The sequence below is a fragment of the Aquarana catesbeiana genome, linkage group LG12 (genome assembly GCF_042186555.1).
Source record: "Aquarana catesbeiana isolate 2022-GZ linkage group LG12, ASM4218655v1, whole genome shotgun sequence".
Taxonomy (NCBI): domain Eukaryota; kingdom Metazoa; phylum Chordata; class Amphibia; order Anura; family Ranidae; genus Aquarana; species Aquarana catesbeiana.
Window position 1 is genome coordinate 43,841,337 of NC_133335.1, and position 11,954 is coordinate 43,853,290.

The following is an 11,954-nucleotide window of genomic DNA, read 5'->3' on the forward strand; positions in this document are numbered from 1 at the left end:
GATGCCATTAAAGTTCATGTGTGTGCGTGTAAAGGCAGGCATCCCAATACTTTTCGTAAAATAGTGTACATGTATAACGTGTTTGTTATTTTTAAGGGAAGAAAAAAAACGAGACTTTACCATCACTTTAAGTATGTAAAGTTAAAGGCTAATAGCCTATTTGATAGTTGTGCTTTTGACTTCAGGAAGAATCGTCCCACAAAAGCCATAAAGGAAAAAGGAAAATATTACCAAGTTGATAATTCTTTTGCTCTGTTAGCACAAAATCACATTTGATAAAAGGATGGATTCATGTTCTTGCCTGGTAGAGAAACCAGGAATTATGTTGCCTTTTTCATGTGATGCAAAACCTAGGTCCAAAGTAGTAAGTCGCATCTGCAGGATGCATCTCACTGCTCACCTGAACAAGGCTTAAGGTAAAATGACAGATAATAAATACAGTATACAAAGCTAATGCTTTTTTCTGCTATCTAGAGTAAAATCAAACTTGAAAGAAAGCTAGGAAAAGGTTTTATTAAAGTGTAATTTTTTTTTTGCTAACAGTGTATATAGTCTGACTGGAGGTAACAAGCATGAAGGTCTCCACAGTAACACATAATGAGCCCGTGGCTTTACAGTGAGATAGTATATGTACAATCACTTCTAATACGATTTGTATTTCAGGCTCACAACCCTCTCTACAAAGGAGCCACTTCAACCTTCACCAACATAACATATCGTGGAAATGAATGAATATGGTGATTGGACAAGACAATCTTGGAGAACTGAAATTCGTGACGTCATTTCTGCTGTTTTTGCATCCTCATTATTTTAATAGCACAACGCTCTCTGCAAGATGTGAAGCCCCTGTGGCCATCTGAGACTGTTTTTGATCTGAAAATGATTTACAAAAAAATGTATTCAGGGCCTTCGAATGATCTCTTATATCTACTGAAGCCTGAACTAAATACTGCCACCCTTTAAATCCCAGACTAAGAGGACGCATGGTGGATACTCAACACAGAGAATACATCAGCCATTCGGATGCATCAGAACGGCCAGAAAAACAGAACTTCTGCTGTCATAAAAAGATTCTCAGGAATTCCACTATACTCAGTTCTGATAACTCACTCCACCCTGTTACACTCAGTAGACCCCTGTACAGGACTGAGCTTGTGCAGCTACACCCTTGTCACATACTACATTTTTTAAAATGCAAGATCTGTAGCTTACTAAAGCACGAGAAAACATTTTTGAACTTTTCCACACAGCTTTTTAAAGATTTAAGTGTTCAACACTTCTTGCCAGCAATATTTTCTATGTATGATTTTTTTTTTTTACGTATCTTATGTACTGTGTGCCAGAGTATTTGCCATGCAGTCTGTTTTTAATCTGATCAAAGTAAAACAAAACTTGAATTTTTTTTTTTTTTTATATCCTAGTAGGAAATGTTTTAAGACTAGTATTTTATTCACCAAAAAGTGTTACTTACTGATGCGAGAAGTAATTGTAATTAGTAGACTTGCAACAAAATAGTTGAGTGCTGTCCATGATACTTTTTTATTTGCATTAGCATTTAAATTTTCAGGAGTACTGCTTTGACTAAAAAGAAGGGAACTTTCCGAAAACCTGCTATCACAATCAGGCTTGGAGACCAGTAGCTATAGCAGTAGAGAGGCGCCCACTGACTAGCTGGATAAGTGAACAAGCAGGTCACCCTGGTGGATGATGAGGTGCGGGGTCTAAGTACGAACTGGAGTTCACCAGAGCTCCTGATAGCGGAGATGGGTTTTGCTGCGTGGTAATACCAGGTCATGGTCCTCAGGTTCGCCCCACCAAGAGGTGAGCAAGCCAGAGTCCAAATATAGCTGGTAGGGATCAAGTAGATGTGTAGTTAGTAAACAAGCCAAAGGTTAGTAACAAGTGGTTGTAGTTTGGGATCAAACAGAGTCGTAGTCAAGGAACAAGGTCGGTAACGAGTTGTACCAAAGACACGGATGGTAGCAGGAGTGACAAAAGCGAGATATTGGCTGGAGAGAACACAATAATCTGGCAAACAGGAAATGCAGAAATGTGGCTTAAATCAGGAAGTTCATGGGAGGAGCTAAAAGTTCAAGGTTCAGGGGAAGCAAGACATAAGGCAAGGTTGCCTAAGCCAGCGGTCGCCAACCAGTGGTCCATGGACGAGTGATGGTGCAGGAGAAAATTTTGGTGGTCCCAGGGGTTTTGCCGTAAATCAACATTGTGGTGGATATATACCGCCCAATGTTGTTTCCAGTGTTATTCTTAATGTGCATTCATCCCTGATTCCTCCTCTGTGGTTATGGCTCCTGTGAACTCAGAGGGAGGCGCCGGGAGTAGTGCAGAGTGCGGGAGGTGAAGAAGGAGGGGACTTCCAATGGCAGTGCTGAGACTGTGGGAGGCTGCATGGAGCTCGAGCACATGGCTGGATAAGGAGATGAGATCCAATGAGGAGTCTATGTAGAGCAGCAGTGTGATGCAAAATTCCGGGGGGGGGGGGGGGTGAGCAACTGGAGCATTGTGTGTATAAGGCATGTAAAATTCATGTTATCATGTTAGTTGTCTGCGGGATTCAAAATTGAGAATTTTGTGATCTGTGAATTCTGAAAGGTTGGCAACCACTAGTCTAAGTAACCAGGCAAGAAGCTGTACAGCATCTCAGATGGCTCAGTGAGAGGAATTACTACTAGACACTGCAAAGGTCCCTGGTCTGGGTCCAGGCCCTGACAATTGTCCTGAAAATTTTAATGTTGTGCAAATAAAACAGCATCACAGACAGTACTTAGTTGTTTTAGTTATTGTTACAAAGACACCTATAGGGAAGATAAAAAAAAAACTTTTACTGCTTAATGAGGATCACTTTTGTTTGCATGTATATATGGTCTATTAAGGCTCAGTAAACAATCCTGTATGTTCTAGCAAGAGAGATATGGCCTGATAAGAATGTCAGGGAAACCTCTCCAGTAGGTACAAAAAAAAAAAAAAAAGTACAAAGAAAACAATAAAAAAAAAAGGGATATAACCCTTCCTGCTCCATTCTAAACAAAATTAAAAGTTTTGACTGGAGTTGGGCTTTAAAGTACAATTCAACAAATAATGATTTTTTTTTGGAAACAGTACCTGGGGAAGAAGTTACCTCTAATCAAGAGTATGCTAGTTCTGGATGGCTGCTGCTTACTGTTCCTGGATAATACAAACAGTGTTCTTCTTTAGGCTAGTGTACAATACGAGGATGGTGTCTTTATTTTCCCCTTCCTCTTCCTTCATCCATTCACATTTTCATTGAATACAAGAATGGAGAAGAGGGAGATGATGACGTTTACCCCTTCCCTCCTCCCCCTGTATCGATAAAAAAAGCCTGCTCCATAAATACATGCTTTGATGAGTTTGGTGTGGAAGAACTCAAGTCACATGCACAGAGTTCTGCCCTCGACTCTAATGAACACCTTTGGACCTGTGAGATGAATTTGAATGCCTATAGTGAGCCAGGTCTTCTCATCCAACATCAGTAACTGACCTCACAAATAGGCACAAATTCCCAAAGACATACTCCAAACTCTTGTGGAAAGTCTTCCCAGAAGAGTAGAGGCTGTTACAGCTGCAAATGGGTTTGGGGGGGGGGGGGGGGGGTTCCATAATGCCCATGGTTTTGGAACAGGATGTCCAACAACCTCCTATAGGTGTGATGGACCACAAATGGTTTGGCTGTATAGTGTATGCAGGTAGACAATGGGGAGCAAAAAGTATTTTCTTTTCTCACTTACATCATTTAACGTCACGTGTTGCTTTAAACTACTTTATGACTGGGCAGTTTAGCCCTTCATGACCAAAATAATTCTAAAAAGTTTAACTGCTTTTTTTTTTGGTCTAGTCAACTAAGCTGAATATTAATATATCCAGTTTAGACTTGTAAAATACGCAGTTATATGTGAGAATAACAGACAAAAATTAGAGTAAGCATGCTTCATATGATCTGCTTCCATACATAAAAATAAGTGGCCTCGTTTATTTATACAAATTAAGCAAGCTGTAAGCAAAAATAAAAGTGCCTTAAATACAGTATATGTCATGTTGGAGATATCAGTGTATTTTCTAGGACAGACGGTAGCCTGCATGTGATCCTTTCAGCTAGCGAACTGGTGTGAATTAGTCCTTATGGTGTAAACAGGGCACCTAGAAAACAATGGTTTACTATGTGCCATTGAGCTAAGCCTGCGTTGATATATGCAGATCAGTGCTGCTTAAAGCAGAACCTCACCCAAAAAAAAAAAAAGTTGTGCCCTTCCTGCCCCCCACCACCACCATATTATATTTTTTTTGTGGGTTGGAGCGGGTACATAGTTTTGGCAGGTACCCACTCTCACTTCCTCTCACATTGCCTAGGAGTTCAGAGCAAAAGTTTGCATACCCCCATTTCCCTGAAGCCCAGAAGACTGCAGGACCATTCACAAAGTGCGGCGCGGCTCGCACATGCGCAGTGTGAAGCCGCAAGGAGTCACAGCTGGCTTTGCTTAGCAAACATGTCAGCGCCGGCGACCTGAAGACTGGTGAAGAACCGGCTCCGGGTGAAGACGGCGCTGGATCCTTGAACAGGTAAGTGTCCTTTTATTAAAAGTGAGCAGCTAGATTATTTGTAGCTGCAGACTTTTAAATTTTTTTTTTTTTTCATACAGGTATGAATGAGCCCTTAAAAAGTACGATCAGTGGGTAATAAAAGCCTTGGATGAGTGTATGTGAAAGCACTGTACTTTACTGTAAGGAGATACCTCTAGACAATATTCATGAATGGCACTGTACATTTATTTCTTTAGTGTAAGAAATTTTTTTTGTATGTTTGTTAATGTAAATTTTCTGTCTTTGATTATACTGCCCCTCTGTGGACAGTTAGTAAAACTGCAGATGTGTTTCAATCTTTTACTCACAATCAGATATGCCGATAGTACATGGAAAATGTACAAGCTTGTCCTAAAATGTATGTACTATTTTAAACCAGAAGCTGTGTAATATACATCTTTATATACGAAGAGTAATGTGGTCACAAAACTTCCAAAGAGCTTCATGGCAGAGTTAATAAAGGCCAAAACATTTTTTAATATACATGATTAGGAGAATCACATCATACAAGATTCAGTGGTCAGATCTAAAAAGAAAGGATCTGAAGTACTCCAAGCAACCAGTAAGATTTCAGCTGTAATTTTTGCCACAAAAGACGTTAAACGGAAACTGATTGGTTGCCCTGGTGTAAAGCAGACACTATAAAGCAACCTTAGGGATCTAATTTTTCAGAAATGAATAATCATTCCTTCTAAAGATTATTCATAAAGAGTTTTGTAGATCCTTTTTAGAAATTGGTCTCACGGTGGTGTGACAAATGGCAGAATGGTGACAAATTTATGTGCACTGGGGTTTATTTACTAAAACTGGAGAGTGTAGAATCTGATGCAGTTGTACATGGCAGCCAATCAGCTTCTAACTTCAGCTTGTTCACTTAAGCTTTGACAAAAAAATCTGGAAGCTTATTGGTTTCTATGTAGAGCTGTGCCAGATGAAAATCCAACATGCTGGTTGTAGCCAAGTCGATTGAGTACATTTGGCCTGCCAATAGATAGTTAGAATCTTGGCTGGTCCCTGCTGAACCATCTATGGCCGACTTAACCAATAGTAGGTTTTATTGTCAAAGCCTTATTGAACAAGCTGAAGTTAGAAGCTGATTGGGTACTATGCACAGCAGCACCAGATTCTGTGTGCACCCGTTTTAGTAAATCTCCCCCATCGTATATCAAAGGACACGTTTTGTCACGGAATTGTCTCAAAGATGCGACACTATGTGAAATAGTTAATGGTTTACCTCAACATGTAGGAGGTCCTATTTACCTCCTTTTTCCCTATCACCAGTATGGCGGTATTTCTTCATAAATCTGTTGCAACAATAACGCCACACAGAAGAAGTGTCTTCAAATAAGAACTACTTAAATTTGTCGCATGTGTCAGTACTAAGAATAAAAAGGTTGCATGGTTTTTATAGATTTGGCACAACTCTTCTGACCATACACACCACCAGAAATAGGTCTCCATTGCCTTATGGAATTGCTCCCATTGCCTGTGCTAAAAACTGACATCCACAATTCAGTACATGTTGGGAGATCTGCCTATTCTAGCCTAGAAAGCAGTACAGTGTGGCTCACCCGGATTCAGTACACATAAATCGAAAGTCAGATGTCATTTCCAGCATTTCAGAACCCTTATGCCCCGTACACACGATAGGATTTTCTGATGGAAAATGTGTGATAGGACCTTGTTGTCGGAAATTCCGACCGTGTGGGCTCCATCACACATTTTCCATAGGAATTTCCGACACACAAAGTTTGAGAGCTTGCTATAAAATTTTGCGACAACAAAATCCGTTGTCGGAAATTCCGATCGTGTGTACACAAATCCGATGCACAAAGTGCCACGCATGCTCAGAATAAATTAAGAGATGAAAGCTATTGGCTACTGCCCCGTTTATAGTCCCGACGTACGTGTTTTACATCACCGCGTTCAGAACGATCGGAGTTTCTGACAACTTTGTGTGACCGTGTGTATGCAAGACAAGTTTGAGCCAACATCCGTCGGAAAAAATCCATGGATTTTGTTATCGGAATGTCCGTTCAATGTCCGACCGTGTGTACAGGGCATACGAGTTGCAGCAGATGATACAAGTTTGCCTCCATTCAGGCGCATGATGCAATGATCAGGGCTTCCAGCCATCAAACATTTTCATTATCATACAGAGATTTTCTCTAAATCCTGACCCCTTTATATCCAACTGATAGTCTCTGCAAGTAGCCTTTGTTTGATCCCCAGTTTGGAGGCTATGAAGTACCCATTCATCATTACTGAGACCGGCACCTATTCTGGAACTAGTATTGAGAAAGAGCTTTATAAAGGACAGTTTCCATCAGAGGGAGCTGCAAGTCTTTGAAAGTTGTGTGACCAGTTTGCCCTTGTAGAATCTGAATTTATCAGACTATGAGGCTATTTATATGACAATTTCAACCCATCTGCCGTTGTACTTTCTTAGGTTTTGTGCTAAGCTGACTTGTCAGCAAATCAGAGGGAAGGAAGACATTGCATTCTGTATGTGGGAAAGCTTTTCTGTTACACAATGGCAAAATTCCAAGTAAAAACCACACGTTTTCATAAGTATGTGTGACTGTTTTATTTTTAAGGGGATGCAATTATTCTGACATGTTCCTCTGAACAAAAAAAGAGATGAGAGACCAGCAGCACAGGAAATGGACCAATTCAGTCTTTGTATATCAGAACTGGATTACTCACCTCGGGACTATGCTGCAAGTAGCAAGCTTGACTCCAAGCCAGAATACAGAGCTGAGATCAAGCAGTGTGATTTAATAAAGGCAAACAGACTGTGCACTTTGCAAGAGAATTTGCTGCAGAGCTTAGAAAACATACGGGGTTGATTAACTAAACTGGAGAGTGCAAAATGTGGTGAAGAGGTGCATGGTAGCCAATCAGCTTCTAACCTCAGCTTTTTCAATTAAACTATGACAAACAAAAAAAACTGGAAGCTGATTGGTTTCTATGAAGAGCTGCACCAGATTTGCACTCTCTAGTTTTAGTAAATCAACCCAAAAGTGACGCTCTGCTGACTTCCAACATCCAATCATGTGGAAAAAATGCATGTGATTGGGTAATTTTTGCAAGGTGAAGCTTCAGCTTATTTACTAAAGGGGTTGTAAAGGTTAAATAACAAACATGTTATACTTACCTGCTATGTGCAAGGGTTTTGCACAGATCCTCTTCTGGGGTCCCCCGGCAGTGCTCCTGGCTCCTCCTCTTCCCGAGTGCCCCTATGGAGAGCTGCATTCTATGGGGGCACTCGTGCAGGCGCGCTTCCGAGTCCTGCTACTGCATTGACACAGACAGCAGGACTCGGCCCCGGCTCCCATGTCACTGGATTTTATTGACAGCAGCGGGAGCCAATTACTCCCGCTTCTATCAATCTATCCAATGAGGACCCGAGGCAGCGGATAAAGCTGCTGTGCTCGTCCCTGTCACTGGAACAATCGGGTTCAGGTAAGTAAAAGGGGGGCTCTGGGGGGCTTCTGCACTACAGAAGGTTTTTCACCTTAATGCATTAAGGTGGAAAACCTTGAGGGTTTACAACCCCTCTGGGGCAAATGCCCTTGTAACTGAACTTGCAAAATGCACAGTCCAGTTGCATTTAATAAACCAATATAAAGAGAAAAAACTGCGCTATTGGTGGACAATATGCTGAGCTGCGACTAAAAGCGTTATACAACACTAAACAGAAATAGAAAACAAAAAAGTTGCGCTAGAAATAGTTAAATTACAAAAAAATATGATGTGTACTCACAAAAAAAATGTATCAATAGACCACACTAAGTAGATCTAAAAATGAACCAATCAATTCAGTGCAAAAAAACAAATTAAATGAATAGCCACACTCAGTAATGATACTCGGTGGCCAGTGTGATACATCAAATATACTGCAATGTAAAAGTGGATATTGCTAGTGTGATAAACTGGTGAAGTTTATAAGTACAAAAATCAAATGATATACTATATATTATAAAATATAACAAACCCGTGTCTAAAAAAAAAAACAATTTGTGCTAATAAATAAATCATAACATAATGGTGATTAGTCCATTGAAAAAATTGATAATTCTTGAATGGTGATGTGCTGCAGGGTTTCCCAGAGAAAGTGACAAGTGAAAGCATGCCTCCACCACAAAGAAACACTGCCACTTACCAGAACTCGTGGTCCCTTGTTATAGGGGACCACACAGGGCGGATGGCTGTACCCCAGCCCGGGATCTCTCTGGCATATAATGGACACCTCAACCTCAATAGGAAAGGTCTGTTGATGGATCGATTAAGGTGAGTTGTAAGTTCCCCATAAAACAACAAAAGGCTTCATAGCATAAAATCCTTTTAAATTTATTCCATGTAAGAAAAGATAATTGAACACTTACAGAATGGTAGACAATATGAGCATAAAAACGAGCCGGCTGGCTTCTAAAACAGCCTGTAGCTTCCGGGACAGGATGTTTAGCGGTGACGTCAGTACGTCGCTGCTCCTCCCTACGTTGTTCCGTCACTAGCGGACATGGTGATGGGATACGGGCGGCGTCCTGACGCACCGCTTAAATAGCACACATACAACCAAGCCTCGGTTTGAGTCCCGAGAATTGAACCACTAGGCGCCATCTTGTCTGAGGGAAAACCTAGAGACAAATATATCTAAAAGCCCATAAGTAAGGGCAAAGCGGGAGCAGCCAAAAATAAACTGGCTAATAAAAAGAGATATGCGGAAAGCATCGTGACTTACTAATTAGCATAAAAAAGCAACTATGGATGGATAAAGTGCTTCCAAAAAAAATTAAAAAAAAAAATAGACGGAACCAGATTGACAGGCTATCTAGGTGGCCTACAGAAAAAATAATCAGGTCCTAACACTCACAAAAGAGACATGTGGACCCAATAAAAAATATACATTGAAGTGATGAGCCTAACATAAACAGCAGGCAAGAAAATAGACTAGAACAGCGAGATCTCTCGCTAACAAAAATAATAACTACATAAACGTAAAAATACATAAATAAATAGGGTCACCATTCTCCCTTGACAAAAAGGCACCCCGCAGTTCTCATAACTCGCCAATATAATAAGAAAAGGGGCAAAAAATTAAATATCCATGTAGCGCAAACAGTGCTAAGCTGGGAAGTGCCATAAGCAGGAAATGGAGAACTAATTAGCAATTAAAAAATATTAATTTGTTTACTAAAAAGTATAGAATAAATAAACTTCAAGAAATGAAAATCCCCTTAACATATAATCAAAGAATTACTGTAAAAAATTGTGTGATAAAAATATGAAAAATATGTGGACATACACTGAGTCACTAGGAATTGTCAATGAAAGAATTAACTTTGGATTTGGATTTTGTGGGAATTTCAGAGACCTGGTTCAACAGCTCTCATGATTGGCTGGCAAACATTCAAGGGTATACCCTATACCGCAAGGATAGAGAGGGTAAAAAAGGGGGAGGGGTATGCCTATATATCAAGAATAATGTACAAGTGAATGTGAGAGATGACATCACTGAGGGAGCTAGTGAGGAGGTGGAATCCTTATGGGTAGAGCTCCAAAGGGATGAAGCTAAGGGGAAAATAATACTGGGAGTATGCTATAGGCCCCCTAACCTGAGGGAGGAAGTGGAGACGGATCTCCTATCACAAATTGGATTAGCAGCAAGGATGGGAAGTGTTATCATAATGGGGGATTTTAATTATCCAGACATAGACTGGGCGGAGGGAACCGCGCATTCATTTAAGGCTCGCCAGTTCCTTAATGTCTTGCAGGACAATTTTATGGGTCAGATGGTAGACGCACCAACTAGAAATAAAAAATTACTGGATCTACTGATTACCAACAATACAGATCTGATCACAGATGTGGAAATACGGGGCAATTTAGGTAACAGCGATCACAGGTCAATTAGTTTCAGTATAAATCATACAAATAGGAAACATGAAGGGAACACAAAGACACTGAATTTCAAAAGAGCCAACTTCCCTAAACTACAAACCTTGCTAAAAGGCATAAATTGGGATAAAATATTAGGAACAAAGAATACGGAGGAGAGATGGGTTTGCTTTAAGAGCATATTAAATAAGGGCATTAGCCAATGTATCCCATTGGGTAATAAATTTAAAAGAGCGAACAAAAATCCTGGATGGCTTAACTCCAATGTAAAAATGCATATAAAAGCAAAGGAGAAGGCCTTCAAAAAATACAAGGTGGAGGGATCATCCTCAGCATTCAGACTTTATAAAGAATGCAATAAGAAATGTAAGGGTGCAATCAGGACGGCTAAGATAGAACATGAAAGACACATAGCGGAGGAGAGCAAAAAAAATCCCAAGAAATTCTTTAAGTATGTAAACAGCAAAAAAGGGAGGACAGACCATATTGGCCCCATAAAGAATGAGGAAGGACATCTGGTTACAAAGGATGGGGAGATGGCAAAGGTATTGAATTTATTCTTCTCCTCAGTATTCACGAGTGAATCGGGGGGCTTCAGTAACCAAAACTGCAGTGTTTATCCTCATGACACAACACAGGAAGCACCTACATGGTTAACAGAGGACAGAATTAAAATTAGACTTGAGAAACTTAACATTAATAAATCACCGGGACCAGATGGCTTGCATCCGAGGGTACTTAGGGAACTCAGTCAGGTGATTGCCAGACCGTTGTTCCTAATTTTTACAGACAGTCTATTGACTGGAATGGTACCAGCTGATTGGAGAAAAGCCAATGTAGCACCAATATTTAAAAAGGGCCCAAAAAACATCCCTGGGAATTACAGACCAGTTAGCCTAACATCAATAGTATGTAAACTCTTGGAGGGGATGATAAGGGACTATATACAAGATTTTAGTAATAAGAATGATATCATTAGCAGTAATCAGCATGGATTCATGAAGAATCGTTCTTGCCAAACCAATCTATTAACCTTCTATGAGGAGGTGAGTTGCCATCTAGATAAAGGAAGGCCCGTAGACGTGGTGTATCTGGATTTTGCAAAAGCATTTGACACAGTTCCCCATAAACGTTTACTGTACAAAATAAGGTCCGTTGGCATGGACCATAGGGTGAGTACATGGATTGAAAACTGGCTACAAGGGCGTGTTCAGAGGGTGGTGATAAATGGGGAGTATTCAGAATGGTCAGGGGTGGGTAGTGGGGTTCCCCATGGTTCTGTGCTGGGACCAATCCTATTTAATTTGTTTATAAACGACCTGGAGGATGGGATAAACAGTTCAATCTCTGTATTTGCAGACGATACTAAGCTAAGCAGGGCAATAACTTCTCCGCAGGATGTGGAAACCTTGCAAAAAGACCTGAACAAATTAATGGGG

General features: G+C 40.4%; 1 protein-coding gene across 1 annotated transcript in view; it reads left to right on the forward strand.

Annotated features, from left to right (window-relative positions):
- Positions 1-7,185, forward strand: part of ITGB3 (integrin subunit beta 3) — a 135,877-nt gene extending 128,692 nt beyond the window's left edge. The window contains exon 15 of the mRNA XM_073607661.1: positions 664-7,185. Coding sequence (XP_073463762.1) covers positions 664-732 — 69 coding nt within the window. The 3' untranslated portion in view covers positions 733-7,185. The remainder of the gene's footprint in view (positions 1-663) is intronic.
- The last annotated feature ends 4,769 nt before the right edge of the window (positions 7,186-11,954 follow it).